The sequence below is a fragment of the Scophthalmus maximus genome, chromosome 20, assembly GCF_022379125.1.
Source record: "Scophthalmus maximus strain ysfricsl-2021 chromosome 20, ASM2237912v1, whole genome shotgun sequence".
In the NCBI taxonomy this organism is placed as follows: domain Eukaryota; kingdom Metazoa; phylum Chordata; class Actinopteri; order Pleuronectiformes; family Scophthalmidae; genus Scophthalmus; species Scophthalmus maximus.
In genome coordinates, this window is record NC_061534.1 from 8,376,827 (window position 1) to 8,401,281 (window position 24,455).

Genomic DNA, 24,455 nt, shown 5'->3' on the forward strand with positions numbered 1-24,455 from the left:
GCTCAAACCAGGACAAAAAATACAGCGAGTTGAAATAATTCTCCTCGGCCTTCTTTCAGTTCTGCGTCAGGATGTTGCAGACGTTTCCCGGAGCGTTGCTATCCCCCACTTGATGAAAAGAACTACAGAGCAGTCAACAAATTGACCAGTGACAAAAAAAATGAGTAAACATTTATATTAACTGTCATTCGACGTGTTAAATAGGAACCACACACATCTTGCTTATGTCTGACTCCACCTGTTTGTATTCAATTGTGTAAGACGCCCAAAAAATACACATAAATACGAAGGCTCTTTTGAGCGAGGTGTCTAGTACTGCGTGAGAGGACGTCTTCCCGTTTTTCAGACGAGTAAGTGAACGCAGCAGTAGCTCATTTGCGCGCCATGGACGCGCAAATGACGCGAAAGGAGGCTCCTGGAAAAAAAGAAGAAAAAAAAGAAAATGCATCTGAGTGGGCGGGACATCAGATCCCTCTGTGTGACTTCTTATCTTTTACCTTCACGGTTCGGCGACGCTCTTCTCTCTTCTGTCCGGCTCCGAGCTGAGTGAACCGTCTCCAAGGGCAGGTAAGATGTAGTTTAGTTCACGATCACTCGTGTGTTTCGATGATATTCTGTTGGACTTGGAGTGACGTACAGCTGGTCTCTGTTGGCAGGGTGTGCCCCGTCAACTTCATGTCAAGCTGTTAACTACAGCAAAACCGCTCTGCGGGCTGAGTCACACGTTTACTTTACACGTTATTATCTAAAACTCTCCGGAGAAATCATAGTTCAGATTTGAAATGCATCTCAGTCGCAATGATCATAACTTTTCCCAGCTTGGGATGAATAAAGTATTTATCTATATATCTATCTATCTATCTACAATTGACCCTGCTCACATGGTCTTTGCTTTTGAGCTGGGAAGGAAAACTCTTCACTATTGCTCAACTTCTAGTAAGCGGGCTGAGGGGAAAAAAAAAACTTAACTGAAAAGTATGCATATGGAAATTAAAAACGATTGAACAGAAGAAGACAAAAAAGGTAGCTTACTACACAAAGTTTGCAAGGTCCATTTAAATGAATGACAGCTCCGGGCAACTGATATATATATATATATATATTTACTCAAATGTGAATTTGTATCTGCAGTTCAAGCTGCAGGATCCACTTTTGTCTTTACAGTATGTGGATCCGTACACTTGAGTGTAAAGTGTGTGTGTTTTGAAATCATCTACACTGTATTTACATAATAGACCACTTAGGTGTGGCTGTGGACCCACACACATAGTTACAGCGGCTGTGTTTTAGTGCATGTCCCCACTGTCAAATGTCCTGAATCGGAGTCCTGTTTTGGTCTAATTAGAAAGTACAAGCAAAAAATTGTGCTCTTGTGTCAATAGACAAAAGTTTTTTCGACTAACTCATTGGCTTACAAACTGACTGAATGATTTTTTTTGACATGTGATGTGAGGCCAGGAAACAGTGGAACCCACTGTCTTTCCTCTCAGTGGAGTAATTACAGGTGTGTCCTCCTCACCAACACTAGGTTAATGAGATGAGTTTTTCGCCGGGACGCCAGCAGCAGAGACGCGGGACACAAAGGGAGCCAGTGACTGAGATGATGAAGAGCATGCAATATTGATAGGGAGTTAATGAGGGTCCCGTTCACAACAGGAACTCTTTACTACACATAAAACTTGATGCTGCAGCTCTCTCTGTGTCGTGTCATTGTTTACGGGCCCTTGAGCAGCTGACACACTGGCATTATTTATTTGTTTCTTTTTTTAGCCTTTCTGCACGTCCAGTTTGAAAAAATCCAACTCTTGATCCACAATGGCAGCGGTAAGTTTGTCCCATAGCTGTTGTTGTTGTAGTTCCACCTGTTCCACGGTGAAGCGAGACAGCTGTTATGTATCCAACACAGCATTTACATTAATTTGCCTCACCGGCAGAGTTCCAGCACTGGAAAATGGGCTGTTTCATTACGCCCTGTTTTGTATTATAATATTATATGTATTTGTTTTTTTATTTGGAGTTATATTGTATTGAGATGCTGCTTCTGTGATACAAAATCACTATTGTTACTCATTATGTATTATTTCTGATGGGATATTTTATACCATACAGACACATTGTGATATCAAGTTCTTATCAATATTATTTTTAGGTTTGCATTTCTTCTTAATGTTACTCCTGGTACTAAGAACTAACCTTTGTAATCAAGGGAAAAACTCTCATCGCAAAATATTAAGTGCAAAAAACATAAGTTTTGGTAATTGAAATTTAAACTAAAATTACCCAATTCTTCTTGTGGAAAGGATTTTCCGAATACTTTTATAAATGTTTGCCGTGAAATTCGAAAATTCTGAAATGCATCTTGCTCTGTCACTTGAATGAATGAATATCTGGTCTCTGCAGCACAGTTGCTTCACACTTTGTCATAGTTTGCCTTTATATGTCGTCCTCCAGATGCATTTTGAAACATATAAATATTCTAGTTTAAATAATATTTAATCTGATGTTGCTGTTGACAAAAAATGCAATACACTACTGTGTTCAACATTCTTAAAAGTATATCTTCTCCTTCTTACTCATTGAAAAATATAGACTCCATGAGCATGCAAATATTTTGTTATTAAAATTGGAACTGCTGGGAGCAATATGTGTCTGTCCAAAATTGAATATTGGAAAAAAACATAATTGGCCTTAAAACTAGTTGAACTAGTCTGTAACCTGGATATAAGGAAAGCACAGAGAAACGTCTCACTCCAACAGATGAATGTGAAAAAAGTCTTTGAGTGTCAAACTCTGCACTTGTTCTCCATTCATTATCAGTTCTCTGTGCAACTCTCAAAAGATTTGTGTCTTTTTATTTGTCGTAACAAAGTGTATTTTGAATTATGTATGACCAGATCGGAAACCGTGGAACAGTGACCGAGGCGACGGGTTTCGACCCAGAAGCTGATGCCCAGAGGCTCAGAGGAGCCATGAAGGGAGTTGGTGAGTGATCCAGCCAGTCGCACAGAAACCACCATGCATAAACATATGTCTGACTGTGCCCTGGGCCTGTATGGGAGGAAAAATATAATTATTCTCTCCGTCAGTCGCTGTCCTCCTTTCCATAAAAGTTAAAGCTAAATGAAGAGTTGCTCAGTGTTGTCGTGGCAACTTGATGTTTTCTATGGTCCATCACTCTGCTGGGTTGGTCCTTGTACTTAACCTCACCTTTACAGTGTCGTAAAGCTTCCTCTTCCGCCCTGATAGGGACGGTACATTAAACTTGACTTTGCTGATAATGCAGGAAGTAGTAGTGAAGTAATCTCATTATAGGTCGCCTTATTTTAATCAACGTTAGCAGCTATGTACCACTCAAAGAGGTTCATCAGGAGATGCACTCATCCACTTTTTCTTAGTTCTGATGCAATACCTACATTTTTTCTTTCACATTATTTGTATAATGTGAGGCTTTTTATTAAAAATAACTATTATAAAAAGAGCAAAATACTATATAAAGTGCATTAGATAAACAGGTTTTGGAGTGGAAATTGCTATGGCAACTCCTTCAATGTTTTTAATAACTACCAATAATGAATCACCAATTACTGCTAAGTAGATTTTTATACATTAGTTCAAAACCTATAAGAGAAAGGGGACTACTGAATGTCTTCTATTATTATATATTCATCATCCAGAAAATCACCAGCCTTTGGAATCTGGATCTGTGCATGGATCAGTCAGTCAGTCCAATATCCCATAAGTGAATTACATCAGTATCAGAACCCAATAACCATATTGGATCAGGTCAGTCCCAGCTCTGCGTGCATGCGAACAAACATTCAGGAGTGTGTGACAGTCCCATTTTCTCTCTATTAGCACTTTCTGTAGTGTGGAATGTTGATGCTATTTAGCTTTACAAGCATAATATTCTCCCCCTGATTCCAGTTTGAGCTCTATTGCAAACAGATGGTTTCTATGTCGATGCAAAACAAACAATGTGTGTCAGGATCATCTCCAGGGTCGCAGTGCTGGTGTCCTACAGACTCAGCTCTTAGCTTCAGTTCCAAGAAAAGGAGGGAATATGCGAGTCTTGCCATTTATGAAAAGCTAGATAAATAGCGAACGAGGTAACGAGATTCAGTATTGTAATATTTCTTTGCAGGCACTGATGAGGCAGCAGTCATCGAAGTCCTAGCGCACCGTACCATTGCCCAGAGGCAGCGCATCAAAGAGGCCTACAAACAAGCAGTTGGCAAGGTGAGAGGGTTGAAAGCAGCAAACAACGTCTCTGAATGAAACAGTGTTTTCATGGCAGAAAGCAAAGAAGTGACAGAACACTGTAGGAATTTGAAAAGCAGTCAGACTACTGGCAGCAGCTGTGCATGTATAATGTCTTAGCCTTTTATTCCAGTGTGCACTCTCTCTTCACTTTTCCACTCTAGGTGGAGTTATACTGCGCCAACACGATAATGTGCAAGTTAACTATTAACTACAATGCAGAACTGACTACTACCTGTGATAGAAGACCAGGGCAGAGATGGCCTCGTTATCTGTGGGAAGGGGAAATGTTTTTCATAGCCCCACTGACTTGTTTCTTTGTACCCCCCTATTATATGGATCAATATATTAACTGAGAAGGACGTATAAGACGTTTATTGTATTGACATAATGAGTTCATGACCAGCGTGCGATGCAGTGTCCATTAAGTGGTCAATAAAGTTATCTGAAAGTTCCCCCTCGGGCAGCTGCAGACGAGGCAAAAGTTGCGAGTGGAGGAATCCTTGCAGGCAGAAAGAGTGAGTCATGGTGCACGAGGTGACGCCCACATGTGGTCACAAGGGCCGGCTGTGTGGAACAGCTCCTCTATTCACAAAAACTGAAACCAAGCCCCCCCTATACGAGAGGTGCTGTTTTAATATATGAGAGAGATAGATGTGATGTGTCCATGCTGAAGCCAGTATCACCTATTTTTTTATGTCACAGATAACCACATTTCATCACAGATGAATTTATTGAGTCCCTGGGATTGAGTATTGTTGCTCTTTTCCCTCTTCATCCGTCTGTTCCTGCTCCTCCCTGCAGGACCTGGCCGATGAGCTGTCCACGGAGCTGAGTGGCAACTTCTGCAGTGTGGTTCTAGGCCTGCTGATGCTGGCCCCCGTGTACGATGCCTACGAGCTGAGGAATGCAATGAAGGTCAGTGTTTGTTATCCACAAGTCGCGTTGTGGCTGGGGGAGATTGAAATGAAAGGCGAGACTAGTTTGACACAACAACAAAAAAAACAATATAGAATATCGCCAGCCTTATCATTGAAGCTAATATCTCTGTGTATTGATGAACCTATTGTGTCTATTCAATGAAAAGCAACACACCACTGTATCACTGTATCATGTTATAACCGGTGTCTGTAACATTTCGTCACAGGGGGCTGGAACAGAAGAGGCCGGTCTCATCGATATTCTCGCTTCAAGGACAAACGCCGAAATAAAAACCATCAATGCGTTCTACAAGAAAGGTAACCGTGTCGCTTCTGCAAAAAGAAATTCTGACATCAGATCGTGGCGTATGTCAGAGTCGGCTGACGCCTACGGGCTGTGTATGACATCTGATATTGTCAAACAGTGACCAAACATCATTAGGAAACAGTGGATGATATGAATTATTCATCAAAGCCACTGCTGTTCTCTGTGTGGCAGTTTATTATTTGCCTATTTTTTCTGGTGTGGTTGCCATGACAGTGGTTTTTAAAATGGCTTTGTCTTTCTAACATTGCTTTACATGTTCAGGTTTTTTTTTACAGATTATACCAAATAAATTGTCGAATATAGATAGTAACACAATTAATATAAATGGAACCTCATTATTTTTACTAATCTTCTGGAAGGTCACCTTCGACCTGCAGTAAATACTTTTTTTCGATTCTCTTAATATTTAATCACGTTTTATGTGAAAGTCTTTGCTCGTATTGCAGAAATCCCAGCGATTGTGTTGACCTCTTTATCCCCTTTGACCTCATCGTTTTGATTTTACTATATGGTTTAGTATGAGGCGCACTCATGAACCCCACTGTAGGTGGTGGAGAAATGTTACTGATTCACTGGTCAATGTAGTTCCACGTGTAGCAAATGCATTTCTTTGGCGTTTTTGTCAATCAAAAGGAAAGTGAATATTAGTTTTATATTGATTGGATAGCCAGAAACACTTTACACGTTGGATCTTGTACTAGGTAACTATTTGCAAACAACATTGGCTATTAATACTTACTAAAGCCAGTGTATTTAGCCGTATATATCCACAATCATGTAGTATGTGGTGGCACATAGTAGATTACAAGCTTTGTATTCTAATTTTGTTGTTGTCGTTTTTTGTGACAGAATACGAGAAAGACCTGGAAGACGCCGTGTGTGGGGACACGTCTGGAATGTTTCAGAGAGTCTTGGTCTCTTTGCTCACAGTAAGCAAACATTGGCCCTTAACTTATCTCAGTTAGGGCCAATGGCAATGTTTTAGTGGCACATTTTTCATACAAAGTGTCAATTAAAATTTTAATATAATTAAAAAATAATACAATGCAAGTAAAAGCACAGAGAGTCTTCATGTCCTTGTGTCGTCTGGAAAACTTCAGCGCTACGTTGGCTCAGTTTCCTTTTCGCTTTCGAGTTGACTTGTAAGAAATATTGCATTATGAAATTCTTTTGGAAACACAAGATGAGTTGTAACAGGAAGTTGGAATGAAAACATGTCTCAACCTCTGTTTGTTTAAAGGATAGGGAAGAATATTCACTTCTGTATCATAAAACACTAGTTTTTCAATTATTTGTTTGTCCTCCACTGTAACCAATTCTACGCTCATGCTGTGTTTTCCACGTTGCAGGCAGGACGGGATGAAAGCAATAAGGTGGACGAGGCCCAGGCTGTTCAAGATGCCAAGGTAAAAAGATCAGGTCTGTAGATGAAGAGGTGTATTTAAGTTCTGATCCCCTTCAAGATTTCTTTTTTTGTGATTGTAGGATATCTATGAGGCTGGCGAGGCTCGATGGGGCACGGACGAGGTCAAATTCCTCACGGTGCTTTGTGTGAGGAACCAAAACCATCTGATGCGAGGTATTCTCACTGCATATTGACAAATGTGTTCAAATCTGCAGACCTGTTGTGTGTGTCACATGATTCCACTTCCTCTTACTTGGAAGTGGTAACAGAAGTCACGTGTGTGTGGATTTGACTGACCCCTTGTGGGGTTTGAGGAGCAAACTCCCTCCTTTTTGTTGAAACGTCCTACATTCATGTGTCATGTCAGTTGGATGGATTTAATATTTAATTCAGTGACGTTGTCATTTGACTTTACTGTCTTCAACCTCACCACTAACATGATCTTTTGTTTCCCCTCCTGCAGTGTTCGACGAATATCAGAAGGTTTCTGGGAGGGACATTGAGGACAGCATTAAGAGGGAGATGTCTGGCTGTCTGGAGGAAGCCTTCCTGGCCATAGGTCTGTCTCTTCTCATACTTACTCCCTACAAATATATCAGTCGCCACTTGATATAGATCCAAACCTGCTGGTGAAAGCCGTTAACATTCAAGTTCAAATGAGCACAGACAAAGAAGACACTTGAACCCAAATACCCGAGGTGTATAGACAGAAAATTAGGGATTAACACAGTATAGTGCTTGAAAAATTAGCATAGGGATGAAAGGAAATACATTGCGATGGCTGCCTGCCACCAAAATATACATTTACAATATAATGTATTGCCATAACTGCAATATACACTAATGTGAAGCTGCTGTTCAGCTTTTTGCTGACACTGTGTCATATAGGCACTGATTTAACTGTGAAACTTACTGGAGCCCTCGGGGTGCAGGGGGGTGCATTCTCCTTTTGTTGTGAACTCTTTTTTTCCTTTTGTTCGCACTACACAACCTAAGTTTACTCTTGTAAAAAGTTATTGCATCTTATATGCTGGGATTTGTTATTGCCTTGCAGTGAAATGCATGAAGAGCAAGCCAGCGTTCTTTGCAGAGCGGTTGTACAAATCGATGAAGGTAAATATTTTATTTTTTGGTAATTGATCTACTATGCCACATTAATATACATTAAATTAATGGACGTATTATCTATCTTAAGAAAATATAATAGATGCGTTTCTTCTAAAAAATGTATTATTTTGGTTAATTCAGTTTAAATTCAGCATAAATTATACAGTGTATTTTCTGTTCTTGTGTATATCTATGTGATAGCAGTGCTCTTTTCTGATCAATGTAATTCAACCTTTTCCTGAAAATACGCATCACAAGCGTGTTTTAAATATGTTGATTTTTCCTTCTATCCAGCATCATTGAATATACAAGCAATCAATGTTATGGATAAACATATTTACTGTACTGGACCAGCAGACTGATGTTATCATACTTTATGACGCAAATTTTAACACAGTACAAACATGGTTTCTCTCTCTCTCGTCAGGGGCTGGGCACCACGGATAGTGTCCTCATCAGAATTATGGTTGCCAGGGCTGAGATTGACATGTTGGACATTAAGGCACAGTTCCTGAAGATGTATGGCAAGACTCTCTACTCCTTCATCAAGGTGAGCACCGGATACTAGGGGGAAATGTTGTCGCCGGTAACGGCTTTGCAATACATCAGCTGGGATTTAATGACAATCTCACGTTTGTGTGATGCTTTAATGTTGCTTGGAACTGTGATGAGTCTAATTAATCACTGCTTTCCTTTCCTTGAATTTTCCTTTCATTTCAAGTTTTAACAGTGAGAAACAACTGTTTAGTTCATTTGATCTGGTCTTTTTACAAATCAGAGGTGTCACAGAGTTGTTATGAGAGTGGTTGCAGTTGCTCCCATCGTCGGTCCTTTGAAGTCTCACAGATCTTTGTCTCACTGCGTAGGGGGACACATCTGGCGACTACCGCAAAATCCTGCTGGAGCTGTGCGGAGGCGAGTAAAAGAAACACCAGAGCAACATCCAGCTCTGTCTTCATTCTGCAGACCACATCATGAGCTCTTTTTTCTCTTCATCCTTTTTTTCACATACTTTTCTTTACATTTCACTTACTGTTTGTAATAACCATTAAACCACTTTTTTTTTTCTTTTACACACGTCTGTGTTTTTGTTATTGATCACTGGTTTATGGTCTTAGTTAGAGAGGGAGAGATATATGCGTTCCTCATCTTTAAAAACATAAAAGACGAATGTTATTGGCCTCCGGATCTTGTTACTGCACAACATTTTAATCACCGTCTGGTCGGTGAAGTCCATTTCCCTAATTGGTTGCAATTCTTCATTTGTTGAGTCAGCCCTGCGTCATTTGACTCAATCACATTAACGGGATGCTCGCATTATTTTGGGGTGGCAGTAAGGCGGGATCTAATCAAGTTAAGGAGGATGTCCCATAACTCGTACAAACTCACAGCTCCATCACAGAGAAACAAGCCCAGGACATAATGTGCAGTGGTTGTAGTTGTGGCCACTAGGTGGAACCATAAGGACTCCCCGGAAAGTTTGTTTGCCGGAAGCACAACAGGAAATGAATCTGTTGGTGAGTAGAACAAAGCTCAATGCCATGTCCTTCATTAATCTGCAGTTTTGTTTTTCGGTACATCTTATTCAGCATGTTCTTGCTGCTGTCCTTGGACACCATCTGCCTGACGCCTCTATTGAACCCGACAAGTGTTCCATTCTGACTTTCATATAAAACCAATTCAGGCTTTACAGCAGAGCTCACGCCACAGCCTCTGCACAACACACTCTCACTGAGCCCTCGTGAAACTGATGGTTCACCATATTAGACAAACCAATGATTGCAACCATTTGCGTCCTCCTCTCCGGGGGCTGCCACTCTCTGTGGCAGTCTGCTGAAAGCCTCGTTTAGTCTTTTCAGGGGTTTTCAAGGAAACCTGGAAATTGATGACAGCACCAGGAAGGTTGATGTATTATCATAATCACTTTTGTTTTGTGTAAGGTTTTTGCAGAAGTTATAGTTACTCTTGTATATACATATATTTTCGAATATTCCAATAGTAATAGGAGAATATTATTAGTGTGTCATTCAAATGGTGTGTTCTTTTCAAATAGAGGCTTATTTTATTGTGTTTAGTATAAATCTTTTAACAAGCACCTTCCTTTATTTGAATTGATGGTATGAAGCCCGCTAAGAGGATTCGTTTTTTTCACTGCGTACTATAAAACATGATGTATTTAGAATAAAAAAAACTTCTCTTAAAAGACCATTAAAAATCTTAAACAGTAACTTGTAATAAATCGTGTTGATGGACCAGACCTGTGACCACCCAGAGCAAAATCTCTACTCTCTCTACTCTCTGCTATTCTCCTTTTATATGTATGCACATTCACTTTTGATGAAAAACGTCATGTTCTCTGACGATGAGAGAGGAGGGTCGACCAAGGACGAGTTGTAAGAGAAAGTGGGGGCAGCAAAGGACAACCATGCTTGATCAAGGAATGTGCTGAACATAAGGTCACTGGGAGACAGTTTGTTCACTTCCATGTTCACAGCTTATAAATACCCCATAATAGCGAATACTGAAAATATTACCATGACAACGAAAGTAACTTTCTTGTCACCGACGTGGTTACTATGAAATATGATGAGGACAGAAGATGATTCAAATAATGGAGGAGAAAAAAGAACATAAGGAACATGAAGACAACAGCTACTGTACTGTACTTTCAAAGAAATGAAACTTTCAGTTCAACCTTGGTTTAGTTTCAGTTTTACAGAATTAACAGAGGAGATGTTTTAAAGTTTAAATGAATACAGTTATTCCCTGTGGAATGGAAGCATCACCATCTGTTTGATGTTAATCATTGAAAATCTTTGGTTTTTGTTTTCTTTTTCCTGAACATACATGAGAACTCTTGACCATCAAGACATTTTGAAATGAGAGCTCTTATCTGGTTATACCGAGAGAGAATAAACAATAATGTTGAACTATCAACCAGTGTCAAATTTATCCTCATAGCTTAAAATCAGTTTATACGTCGAGACAGCCACCGTTTGAAAGAACTCATGTCAACTGCATTCAATTCAAGATAATATGTAAACTAAATTAGATATTTAAAATGTTATTTGTCTCCGTAGGGAAATTGACAGAGCATGTTTTACACACCAACATAACACAAACATCAACGACATAACCAGCAATTAAACTTATTTTGCCTTCTTGGTAATGTAAATCTCGACACCTCGCTATTATGCAGAGATTTTGATGTGAGATCAATGCCACATATTTATCTGTCTGTTCATTATGAAGCTACAACCAGATGACGGTGAACTTAGAGTCACACAAAGACTGGAAGTAAAGGTATCAACCCCCACCTCCAGGCCCGTCTCAAGCTTTACATCTCAAGTGTGAAAACAAGACTTCTCTTTTTCAAGGACAAATTCTCTGGGAGCTTCCTGGAATACTGTCGTCATGATGAGGTTGACATCATTGTGCCATTTTGCTAATATTATAATTGGCTGGCCTTTTATTTACCAGATTATCTTTATTGCTGAGAAAACATAAATCTCAATCAAGCAAAAATGGGAACGGGCTGTCTCATTTGAATTGCTCTCACAAAGCAACAACTCATTTTCTCCTCCGACTTTCCTCCGCAAAAGTGAGACTGCAGACAGCTGAGGACGGTCTGGTGACGCGACCTGAAAGATGATTAACTCACGAAGTAAAATATATGACAGTGTCTACAGGATGAAACCGTCCACCGAGGCACTGCGAAGGGAAGGCAAACATACAACTGGCAAGACGTTGTCGGACGGAGGTCAGGCCTTTGTTCTGATCACAGGGGACATCAGAGAGCAACGGAGGGCGGTGGGGGTCAAGTGAAGCCTGCACAAGACCATGAAGGGGTGGAGGGCGCTGCCTGCTGCCCGCTGCAGGGGAAGCAAACACTGAAACCCGGAGCTGTGGAACGGCAAACATTCATCTTCACAACAACACACAGCAGCCGCATCAGTAAATGTGACAACTGATGAGCCAAGGGAAATATATCGTAGACAGTGATTGTGAACAAAGTGAGAGGAAGCATCAACCATGCGGAGCCCTGTTAGTGCGTTCCTTTTTTCTCAGTGAAAGGTTGGCCTCGGTGTTTCCGTCATGTTATGTTCAGGGTACGTGTCTAGCTAAAGGGCAGGCTGGCCGAAATGTGCAAATGATGTCCAACACACATCAAACGCTGACTTGACATTTAGAGCGACGCGGAAAGCAAAATCTTGCCGTTTCCATCAGAAATTCCTGACTCCCATGATATTTCACCCTTTCATCGGCTGCACTTCAAGTTAGAGCTTGAAGATTAAAATCTGCACTCCCAAGACAAGTGGACAGCAGGGGGAATAGTTATGATAATACGATCATCAATGATGATCATATTGTATTTAATCTATGACCTTTGTCTAGAGAATAGATGGAATCCCATGTGCTGCGCGACTAGTCAGTGTCTTCCTCCTTCATGTTGATCTGCTACAACATTCTGATCAAATGTCCCAGAGTGGGATTTAAGTCATTAATAACGAGCCCTTAATATTTGATAAGATTTGATTTCCTTTTGGAATAATGACTGAGACTGGTTTTAAGAGAGAGATTGTGTGAGCTATGCCAAGGTCAGAATAAAGGTCAGGCCCCGGGGACACATTCAGTCCTTGATCGTCGGAGAGCGATCTACTGATAACACAAGAACAGGCTCTGGGGGGAAAACATAAAGTAATATGTGAAGGCCAAAAGCTGTTGTTATGAAGTTGAAATCCAAAACTCAGCTGATGCTATTTGCACACAAAGCTGCAAGTACAATGAATACGCATTGAACTCAAATATTGTTCCAGCTATTTGAGACAGCCAGAGTATGAATGACAACGATTTGTGTCATAATCCCATGAATCCCTGGTATTCAAAGACAGTAGGACGCATGGAATCAATTAGTTTGACAGACACACACACGCACTGATCCGAGGTCTGCACATCCCCTCCACCTTCATTCCAAATGCATGAGAAAGATTGGGACTTGACAGCAAAAGCAGTTCAGCAAAACTGTTTCAATGCAAATCACATTTTCGGTGACCGCAAGAATCATATCGGAGTCACCTCACACCACTGCCAGTGTGAGCAGTTTGTTAAGTCCCCTGAAGTTTCCGTGCACCATCATGGTTTTGTGAAGCTGCCCTGCAGGGTCACTCATTGCAGTATTTGCTCTGCAGCTGCTTTGTTCAAGGTCAAATCATCTGCTGATGTTTCCTGTCCATCCCTGATGAATTAAAAAGCTACTAAAAGAAAGCAAGGGTCATGGATGGGGATATCTACCAGGCAACAAAAAAAGGCATATCTGCCAACAGACACGCCAACATTAAAAGTCAAGTTAAACTATAATGAGCCACAGGTTTTTGCATTTGGGTGTGTTCTTCAGAATCTTCAGTTCTGAGGAAGCCTCTTGGATGAGAGGCAAAACCAGTTGCTCCTGATTCAACGCCCCTGCATGAATGAGAATCTTCAAAGACATGTGATTACTTGTCTCTTGCCATTCGAAAGAACTTATTTAAATTTTTTTTAGATTTTACCTTAAGATTATGTAAAAATTAATTTGCGCATATCATTTGTCACACTATTAAAACAATTAAATTCTTTTTTTTAAATGTTAAGCAAACATGAAAATGAGTTCATGAGGAAGCCATCTCCCTTGTACATCAAACAGCACATAAGCATATTTTAGCACCTTTTAATGGGCAGTTCCACTCGTTTTACTCCCACTCATGCAAATAACTCCATCTGGCTTTTGTATTCTTCACGCATGCTTTTCAGGACGAAAGCACAGCTCTGTCGGATGAACTTGTAGCTTCTGACAACGCTGTCCTCTCAATCTGTAAATAGATAGATTTGTGATAGGTAGATAAGTGGCCAGAAGTGGCCTCTCTTTTACTCTTGTCAGTGAAAAGAGTCATTTCGATGACGGTTAGTGCAATGTGCTGTACAATGTATGGAATGTGGGTGTTTTTTGTCCTGCTGTGAGCAGGGAGAATAGATAAAGTGTTATAGCCTCGATTTTCCAAATCATATTTTCCCACATGCAGTGACATGTTTGGCCTGTTGGATCTTTTTTCTTCACACTGTTACAGCGTGGCTGTGGTCCATGAGGCCGTGTCTCGGCAAGACCCCCCGGTTGCAACCAGAGGACAGGCCATCTCCTTGCACGGGAGCTCAGCCACTGCTGTTTGTGATTGTGTGAAAGGTCGAAGGGCTTCATACAGTAAGTGACGGAGTGTGTTTTTTCCAGACAGCCTCATTTGTAACCTCTGAAAGTGGCCAAGTGGTACCGATAAACATTCTATATTTTCATGTATGGCCTTTTTCGGACATTTCGTGCTAAATTTCCAGATTGTGCTCGGTAAAGAAAAACGGAAATGACTAGATTTGTGCAGGGTTGGTTACTCTAAGTCGATACCGCTCAATTGGAAGAAGATGGGGGAACGATGCAGGCTTAACTGCAACACGACTTCCTTCATGTATCCTCCATCTACAATGAAAAGGTCATTATGTTCTTATTTTCAGCAAAACAAATGAAATGCCCTACTCTGCCGTAACAGAGTACTTAAAAAAACCTTTTAGTTAGGGTTCGTTGACAGTTCAAGCATGATGCTCCAATTGGAGACATTTTCTTTTCCAAGTAAAAGTATCCACACACTGTCCTTGTCACTTGCAAATAGAATACATTTTGTAGGGAACAAGGATTGGATACAGAGACCCTCGTCAAGTTATTATAAGGGGTGAACAGTTTTAGTTCTACCAAAGAGGAGCTGGGATTACCAAAGCAAAGCTTTTACAGAGCTTATAGTCAATTCAGTCAATAAAGCGCATGTAGATTTTCACCAACCCCATTCATGATCAATGATCAATGCACAATTTCTGTAACCAGTGCACTAACAGCACTTTATGTGTTAATTTTGAAGACAACTGGCAACGTTCATGTTAATATATAAGCAAACAAACAGTCAACAGTCATACTGGGATCTATCTGTGCTGTACGGACCAAGAACTAATCAGTTCAAGATCAAACGTCGTCGCTGAGTCCGACCTGAACATGAATCTTTTGGGGTCTCTGCTGTCTTATTGGCTTACTGTCATTTCTCTCTCTCCCTCGCTCCGTGTGTTTCTCTCTGCTTCTGAACCAGCAGCAGCTCCATCAGCTCACTCACGGTGGAGAAGAGCTGGAGGACGGTCGGCTCTGCACACTCTCACGCTCCACTCGCCTCTCCGTGGTGAAAACACCAACAAAAGGTGAGTTACCTTCTTGTTTGTTTGTGTGTTTATCAATTGATTCTTTGTATGCCTTTTGTCTTAGGGCTGCATTGGCAGATTTTTCTCCAAGGTATAAAAAAAAAATATGATTATTCACATGCCATTGATGTCACCAGGCTTGGGGATTTAATAATTTCTCATTTGAATGTATAGGCAGGATTGTTGGGGCTGGGGGACTTTAGTTCATTGCCAGGATGTGAATATCTATTTAAGAATCAATGTATATTGAGGTATATATTTTTTGTGCCACATCTCTGTTAGACATATTGACATTAATCAAATCAAAAGCCCCCTATTACCCCTTCGTTAAAAATGTCAGACTATGCCAATGATACTGTGAAATGTGACCATTTAATTTCTGCAGGCAATATCTTTTGAACTGCAGTTAAAGTAAACGGTTCCACTGATATGGAGCAGTGGTGTGTCTGTAACATGAGCACAACAGTCAGTGCTCATGTAGCTAATAACCACATGCGAAGAGATGATATTCTCTACATTTAAGTGAAATCCCTTTCATATACATTGGAGGTTATGTATTATTAATTTACTTTTCAAGCTATAGTCGTATACAATGAATGCATCTGAGTTTACTGAAGTATTCTGTATGCAATACATGCAGTGGATTTTGACATTTTGTCTGAAGCACAGAGACTTTTATCCAACTGGGATAATTAAAAATTTAATTGGCATCTAGCAAGTGGGGAAGAAATCACTGATTACATAAAATCTCTCTTCCACATAGCTCATGAATATTGTATTTATCTGTGATTAGTCTCGGAGAGAAAAAAAGTTTTAATACAGATACCAGATTTTAAAAGAGTCTTACTCTACATGAGAGTAAAACGTTTCTCTAAAACAGGTGCCAAATGTGCACACACGACAATATGTATTTGTGTTTAGCAAAATAACAGTAAATATGTACATTCTTGTCTTAACAATCACACAAAACACTATAATACACTATGAGTCACAGTCACATAGCGCTAAATTACAACAACTCTGCTAGTCACCCCATTTGCACGTTGCAAGCAAAGCCGTCAGGGGCAATTTAGGGTTCAATGTCTTGCCCAAGGACACTTTGTAACGTGGTCTGGTGGAGCTGGGGAGTGACCTATCGACCTTCTGATTAGCGGACAAATATCAATAGAAGTATGCTCATACATTGTTTTAATGAAAAAGGAACAAACACAGACAATAACCGGCAAATCTTGTTGTTTCACATCATCTTTACTTGATATCAGATTTTATTTACTCTTGGTTACACAGTTTTGCATTACGTTCATACTCTGTCATACAATGTTGACACAACCCTGTGATCTCACAATTTCCTTTTGCACATCTCAGTGGAGATCTTAGCTATTCAAATTCATTTCATTACATTGCATTAACTCATTTTACTTTAGCCAGGATGACTTGGAATTCAGTCTTAGACAGTTTTTATTTCAAGGAGGAACGCCCTTCATGCGTTGGGATGTGTCTGAGAGACGAGCCATGATTAACGTAGAGATCATGGGGTCATCGAGACCAGTCGGTTGTTCTCAGCATTCAAATGCCTTCACAATTATAAACCTTTTTATGACGTGCTCTTTGCCTCTTACTGTGAGAATATGTTGGTGTTGGTAAAAGCAGGGTTATTCAGTAATAGCAGTAATTATATGCTGTTGTAAATGCCGTAGCCTGTTCTCATGACAATGTTGTTGCAGGAACTGACAGACTCAGCCCTGCTGCCATGGAGGAGAACCAGAGTCGCTTGGTTGGAGGCACACAACCATCTGTGTCAGGAGCACAGATGGAGGGACACATTTACGAGGTGGCTGTGCAGAGCGACGCCACCAATCACAGCTCCCAGTTTGCAGATGTGGCCCTGCTGCAAAAGTTCAAGTCTCTCATCATCCCCTGCTACGTGCTCGTGGTGGTGGTGGGCGTCTTCGGGAACTACCTGCTCCTCTACGTCCTCTGCCGAACCCGAAAGATGCACAGTGTCACCAACTTCTTCATCGGGAACCTGGCCTTCTCTGACATGCTCATGTGTGTGACGTGCGTCCCTTTCACTCTTGCCTACGCCTTCAATCCGCATGGATGGGTGTTTGGCCGAACCACGTGCTATCTGGTGTTCCTCATCCAACCTGTCACGGTCTATGTTTCAGTCTTCACGCTCACTGCTATTGCTGTGGACAGGTGGGTGGATCTCTCTGCGCTGCATGAACTTATAGACACTTATAAACAGCTTAAAGTATGTGCTTGTTTGCATCTCTTGAAAATCCAATCTATATCTCAAAAAACAACCCTCTTTGAATTGGCCTAATAACATAAAATGAATACCTCTCTGTATAATAGATTTCACATTTAGACACCATTCTAAGAATAGTGGTGTATAATTGCCATGGCAATCAAATTAATGAGATTAATGAAATTAACACTATGTACAGTATAGCTGCATGAATGAATCTGGTTTGGTTTGTAAATCCAGTTGTGAACTAAAATTAAAGGCAAGAGTTTGGAGCACTATGTACCTGAAGGGACCAGACCCAAATCAAATTATCCAGCTTGATACTTTGTGCACAAAATTGAAGAATCGTGTATGTGCTGCAAAGACACGTCCCCGAGCAGACTCCAGAGATCTAAAGACTCATGTGCCGACAAATTTGAACATCGACAGTAGCGCTCCAAAATCATCACGCATTCATTTGTAATTTGTAATTCATAATCGGGTATGGTTGTGCTAGATAGATCCTCTAATGCTCACTGTACAAGAAACATTAAAGCGTAGGCAGGAAGCTTCCCTCTGCAGGCTTGCACTCAAAACTGTTGATCTCTCTCACTGTGAACCAGAGCATCAAGGATGTGAGGATTTCACCAGATGAAACTTCACCTTGGTTACGCTTTCAAGGAAAATCTCATATTATTACTGCTCCACTGTCACTTAATTATGAAATTCAAATTTTCCTTGGATTATACTGCTCTGTCTCAACTGTTCTCAGATGTCTTATTTTAAAAAGCACATTGTGATGCATGTATGCAGAGCATAGTTAAGTGACACAATTAATCATGCATTTTTTTAAACCATCCATTAGTATTATGTCATTAATATATTATGCACTACTTTTTAATTGCAGATATTACGCGACAGTTCATCCCCTGAAGAAGCGCACCTCGGTGGCCACTTGTGCCTCTGTCCTCACCGGCATCTGGCTGCTGTCCTGCGGACTGGTGGCTCCAGCCGTGACCCACACCTACCACGTGGAGTTCAAAGAGGAAGGCTTCACCATCTGTGAGGAGTTCTGGCTGGGACAGGAGAAAGAAAGGCGCACTTACGCGTACAGCACTCTGCTGGTCACGTATGTGCTGCCGCTGTCGGCCGTCTTTGTCTCGTATCTCTGCATCACTGTCAAACTGAGGAACTGTGTGGCACCGGGCCACAGGACGAAAGGCCAGACAGGAGCTCAACAAGCTCGCAAGAGGAAGATCTTTCGCCTGGTTGCACTTTTGGTGTCGGCCTTTGCCGCGTGCTGGCTCCCCATTCACGTGTTCAACGTGCTGCGGGACATAGACATTCACCTCATCAACAAACGCTACTTCTTACTCATTCAACTGCTGTGCCACCTGTGTGCCATGAGCTCGTCCTGTTGTAACCCGTTCCTCTACGCATGGCTACACGACCGCTTCCGCACTGAGCTGCGGAAGATGTTCAAGTGCCATCGTCGCATTGGAGTGCCTGCCAATCATTGTGCGGCCAGCGTTGTCTTGTAATCGTTTTCTGAAGAGGATGCTTTGTTATTATTTTTGGGCAAGTCGAGTCGAGTGGGGTTCATCCTGTGCAGTTGTCAAGATATCTTTTCTCTGGGTGAACAGATGGACAGACGGACCAACATTGGCCATCACCTGGGCCGACCCCAGTTGGGTCGACCTTTCAGAGCATGGACCAAGAGGCTGAAAGATAAATGTTCTTCACAAATTTCTCTGTGGTTGTTGATAAGATATGCCGAGCTGTGAGAGAAAACTGTTGGGAGGTCAATGCTTGAATTATCTAAGATTGCTTTTCATTATTCTACATATCACATGGTATTGCGTGTGTACTGTACTGTTCATCTTGTACATGGAAAAACGTCCTTTATATCTGTAAGAAGAGTGTGACCGTGTGAATGTAGAGATGCAATCTTAAGGGTGTTCGCTTTCGTATAACAAATGAATGAGGAAAAAAATCTGAAATGACCTTGGAAAAGGCCGACGCACGTAGAATAGAATTAAAGCATCCGTTCAGGTCGTGTCTACAGAGAAGTTTTGTCTTTCACCAGGACAACGGAGTCAGATCTAATAATGTGGGGCTCCTCATTGGAGTCTGTAGAATAAATTAAATTTATGAACTTGCGCCCCCTGGGCTTTAATTTTCTTAAAGCGGGGAAGATTATGAATATGCACCTTGTTGTATAATTTATCCTATTGTATCTGATAGCATTGGTTATTGGCTTTAGAAAAAAAAGGCTGTGAAAATGGTACAATTGTATAATGTTGGTGTTGGTTATATGTTCTCTGTGCTGGTGTTTTTTATTCGCCGTATGTATATTTGTCTCTGTACTCAGAGTAGGAGAAGGGAGCGGGGCGTCTTTGCAGCAGAAATATATCTCAACTGAGTCAACGGGTCTGAAGTGCTTCTCTCACTGAAGTGACTTCATATTGGTTCTTTTCCCATCAACATTTACTCAGCTGCTGAATTCATTTGGGTGCATGCAGTACATGGTGTATTTAAAATGATGGGATAGTTACTTGTAAATGGGTTGTGGTGGACATGCAAATGTACTTTGATGTGGTCTGTGTGGTCGTCACACACTGAATAAAAATACAGAGACCAGATGACTTCTCAGTATGTCAGAGGATTCAGAGAAAATTCACTAACTAAATAACTGGAAGGACAGATGTGTTTTCTGCTCATCGACTTGGGCTTGTTTAGGAAATTGAAACAATGTGAAAAATTGTATTATTGATCTCCTTTATCATTTCGGCATATTTGGTGTATTGTTGTACACTTCCCGTTGTTGAGAGATGTATGTTCTAGTTAAACATCCTGTGAATAAAGACCAATTCAGGCGCAATTGTTTCCGTGCATTACACTTGAGTGTAAAGCTGTGAAGCCTCGTCACTTTTACTACAACGCTTTCTAGTTCCCTATAATACTTACTGTATCGTATCATCTTCCAAAATAGCTCATTACTTGCAGAAAAAGAAAGGTTATTTGAACCCAAGACTCAAAAGACATTAACAAGTGTATCATGTGTTATGGACGTGTATAGGGATGGTTTTTCTCTCTGAAAAAATGTATTATAATCAATCAACTCTTATATTCTGAATGACCCACTAACTAAGAACAGACGGAACTAAAATCAATAACAAACACTCTGTTCTATTCAAATGTCCCACTTCACCATGACACCAGCACTCTGAAACTGCTGGCTAGCGTTATTACTTGGAACCAATCTTTTCCTTATGACATTTCAAAATGTCAAAAGATGTTTTTAAATGAAAGAGTTGTTATAAAAGAGCAGAACCACAGCCAGTATTGTGGCAATGGTTTTATCAACCAAACTAGTACATTTTTTAAATTTGAAAGAATAGCATTTCACAGTCACTCTCCCTAGATTTGAGAAACTAGACTTTAACCACAGTTTTATTTGAGAACCAAATTATAAACAGATATATTTCTTAAATTAAAAAAAAGGTTAGGGCAACATTTCATTTTTTGTCAACCACGTCTTAGCAAAACTGAAAACACCTGCATGCTTACTTGAACAGACATGGAAAAAAAAAATCTCGGCTCTCCATACACACGACAGATTAGGATTTCTCACTTTCAGACGCAGACAACATTTTCTGCACCAGAGCGAAGTCTCTCGCTTCCTGAGGAGTGCGGATGTATGAGTCAATTTCACTGTCAGAGATTTCTTCATCGCCGGTCACATCCTTGAGCTCAGGCTGCTCCATTCTCCTTTTCTTCGGATGAATCACACACGGGGGTGCAAACAGCATTCTCTTCCCCCAGTTTGTTGCTGGAACTTGGCTCTCCTGAGTGTCACCGTGTAGCTCAAGCGCCGTGCATGGATCGGCGTCTCCATCTCCCGATCGCTTGGCCCTTTCAGCATTTGGTTCACATTGTTCCGCAGAGGATGAGTTTTTAGTTTGTGCAACAGGCTCAGAGATTTCGGACGGAGCGGTGTCGTCAGTCGGAGAGTCCTCGCAGCTGGCCTGACACTCCTCCAGCAGAGCTTCCTCGTGGGTTCTCAGCGCCCTCCTCAGCAGGGCGTACCTGTGCTGCAGGATATCCTCCACCTGTCGAACCACATTATCTGGAGTCACTGCTTCCCTGACCCAGGGAATCTCCCTACCCAGCTTACACAACACCTCCTTTATCTCGGTTATTCTCTTCAGAGCCGCCTTGTGCTTATTCACTTTGGCAATCTGACAGAATTTGTCCAGAGAGAATTTGAGCCGGTGCTTGGTGGGCTGCAAGGACTGCCAAGCCAAATAAATCGCCGCCATCATGATGGGGACGGGCCTGCGGCCAGTTATGATCCAGGAGTCTGCCGCCAGCTCCACCAGAGCCACGGCTCGTTTGGTCAAGTCCTTGGAGTTCGCGGCAAATTCTTCAGGAACTTGAGGAGAACAAATCTTATACCTGACAGAAAGAAAGAAATTAAGAAAACATTCTCAGTTCATTTTAGATGAAGACACATTGTCTAAGAATTTAAGATTAAATTACTTCTTGTATTATTTAGAGCACTGCTGGTCCTTTTTTTTCTGCCTGGCATCTGTCGAGCAGCCCCAGAAAAACTCAATCAGGCGTGAAAGATTTTAATATTTAAATCTACACATAATATTAGTTTAACTACCAGTCTTCTGGTGTGTAACAGAGAAAATGAGAATTGATGTTTGGAAAGCTTGGAATAATTATATAATAATAATAATCAGAATTTTAATTATTTATCTGTTGCTAATTCAAAGTAAGAAACTAGTCTTTTTGGTATCGCGCATTAAATTATGTCAACTTGTTGTTAACTTTCAGACGACTGTCACTCACTCCTGACTGTGGGCCTCCATGACGTCAGTGACGTTAACGATCGGAGCCGTGATGTTGAGAATCTTCACCATTTCTTGATAAACGGCTCCCACCACCATCGGGTCGGCGTCCAGCAGGCAGCTGATGGTTCCCATGGTAATGGGCCAGTTAAGCAGCCTGCAGCTCACGAGCACACAGCAGCCGGCGAGCACTTCTTTCTTCTGGAGGCTCACTTTGATGAAACTTTCGTGCTGATAGGCCTGTCTGTAATTGGTCTGTGAGAGATTCTCGATTTCACCGTGGACCCTGAGAGACCGACATAAAGCTTTCACACGCTGCAGACCTGTAAAGATATAGAATGAAAAATATATATATGTGCACCGGGTTCAAGTCAGAGGAGTTAATGGGTGATAATAAGCAAAAGTCTCACCTTTTATCAGGTTTGCACATGGCTTCTTGTCCACGGCTGTGCTCCAGCTGTAGCTGACAGCTGTAGAAAAGAACAAAGAGTCAAAGCAAAAACAAAAGTCTGTATGATCCGTGTCACCTAAATTGAAATACGCAAAACAGTTGAGGTTTTTCAGTTTTTCTTTTATAGACCAAAAGATCAACTGAAAATGATCTGAGGATTAATCTATAATGAAATAATCGTCAGACAGTTGCATCCCTACTCCACCGTGGAGCAGGATTACGAACCACGCCAGGGGTCTTGACGGAAAATAATAACATCCTCAAGGCAATCCCTGATTCATTACCCGTCTCCTAGAGGGGCCCAATCGTCACAACAATTAGATGAAGCATATACCTTAGGAAATTTGTGTTTAACCAAATGAGCACCAGCAGGCAGGGAACACGGTCCTGTGGGCTATCTGGCCAAGTTTTGATCCCTGGTTCCTGCGACAAGACAACAGTCAACATAAAAAAAAGAAGAGCTGCAACAGCATGATGCAGCGTAGTCTTCTTATCCGCCAGTGTCCAAAGACGACACTCGTAAAGATTCATCTCAGACAATGCACAAGGTCAACATGGTGAGGCATTTAATCATGCAGATAATTTCACCACAATCAAACTGAAGGTGACGTGTTATTGGTGCTAACAGCACTTCAACTTAGTTTTCTTACAAAATAAATAACTTCATCTCTGCATAATCCACAGGCCTCACTTCAGACAGAGAGTAGCTCAGGGACAGGCAACAGGTCTCAGTGTTGCATTATGTGATGCGCTGTATTATTTACGTTCTTTAACTCCTAAATATGGATTTCAGCCTCTGGCTCTACACTTGTCTGTCTAACATTTAAATCCTCCCGTTCGTGAGGGTCATAATGTCCAGTGTGTGACACTTCCGGAGGCCTCAAGTTGTGGCACCTCACTGATGTTGGCTGGGTGGACAAAATAATAGAAACACCTGTCCGTTAACAGCACGACCAACAAACTGCAGCCTCCGAACCAAATCACAGAGCCGAGTCCCCCTCTCTTTAACACGGTTTCTGTGTATGGTACGAATAAGAAAACAGAAATAACAGTCGAGGTGAACGAAAGGCTCGACTCGTCATTCCTGTCATCCCTGCTCGTACCTGAGCCTCCGACCGGATCGTCGACCAGCGCTCCCTCGGACACCACGGAGCCGCAGTCCACACACACCAGCTGCGCCTGAGCGTACAGGGCATCGTCCACGATGTTGGAGGAGCCGCAGCCCGGGCAGCTCAAGGCCGGCCGAGGCATTTTCTACATTAAACAATTGTGTCAGTTAGAGTTGACAAGGAGAAGCAGCAGGTGTTGATTCAGTCTGAGCTGTAGCCGACATAACACACGCGGGGGTGTTTTAAACATCCCCGCGACTGAACGACAAGTGAACGCAGCATTCACCGGTTTTGAAGGGGGCGAGTAAAAATATGTCCGGTTAGATACAAGGGTCGGGGCCTAAAGGGTTCCGCTTGGTCCCGTGAACCATAGATCTGTTATCTCTGCTTTGAACGATGTAAAGCTATCGTTACAAATTATGTAAGCTAATGCAAGAAATAAACTTACAAACAACAACAAAAAAACAACTCCACAAATATATAGATGAAAAAGTAATACATTCTTATGAAGATCTTGAAAAAAAATGCA

The 24,455-nt window shown here is 41.4% G+C and overlaps 3 protein-coding genes across 3 annotated transcripts; 2 read left to right on the plus strand and 1 right to left on the minus strand.

Annotated features, from left to right (window-relative positions):
* The first annotated feature begins 25 nt into the window (after positions 1-25).
* Positions 26-9,090, plus strand: anxa4 (annexin A4). The gene is made up of 13 exons (XM_035607452.2): positions 26-567; positions 1,771-1,824; positions 2,895-2,982; positions 4,142-4,236; positions 5,062-5,175; positions 5,405-5,495; positions 6,355-6,434; positions 6,855-6,911; positions 6,991-7,084; positions 7,374-7,469; positions 7,965-8,023; positions 8,445-8,567; positions 8,884-9,090. Exons 2-13 carry the CDS (start codon positions 1,816-1,818, stop codon positions 8,938-8,940), a joined length of 963 nt encoding a protein of 320 aa, XP_035463345.2. The 5' UTR covers positions 26-567; positions 1,771-1,815; the 3' UTR covers positions 8,941-9,090.
* A 5,018-nt stretch (positions 9,091-14,108) lies between these two features.
* LOC118285382 (prolactin-releasing peptide receptor-like) lies at positions 14,109-20,443 on the plus strand. The gene is made up of 4 exons (XM_047329608.1): positions 14,109-14,249; positions 15,175-15,277; positions 17,002-17,476; positions 18,415-20,443. The coding sequence occupies exons 3-4, from the start codon at positions 17,028-17,030 to the stop codon at positions 19,046-19,048; spliced, it is 1,083 nt and encodes a 360-aa protein (XP_047185564.1). The 5' UTR covers positions 14,109-14,249; positions 15,175-15,277; positions 17,002-17,027; the 3' UTR covers positions 19,049-20,443.
* Positions 20,444-20,932: 489 nt separating this feature from the next.
* On the minus strand, positions 20,933-24,237 carry brf2 (BRF2 RNA polymerase III transcription initiation factor subunit). The gene is made up of 4 exons (XM_035609004.2): positions 23,921-24,237; positions 22,777-22,836; positions 22,368-22,689; positions 20,933-21,965 (listed from the first exon to the last, which is right to left on the minus strand). Exons 1-4 carry the CDS (start codon positions 24,066-24,068, stop codon positions 21,128-21,130), a joined length of 1,368 nt encoding a protein of 455 aa, XP_035464897.1. The 5' UTR covers positions 24,069-24,237; the 3' UTR covers positions 20,933-21,127.
* Positions 24,238-24,455: the final 218 nt, after the last annotated feature.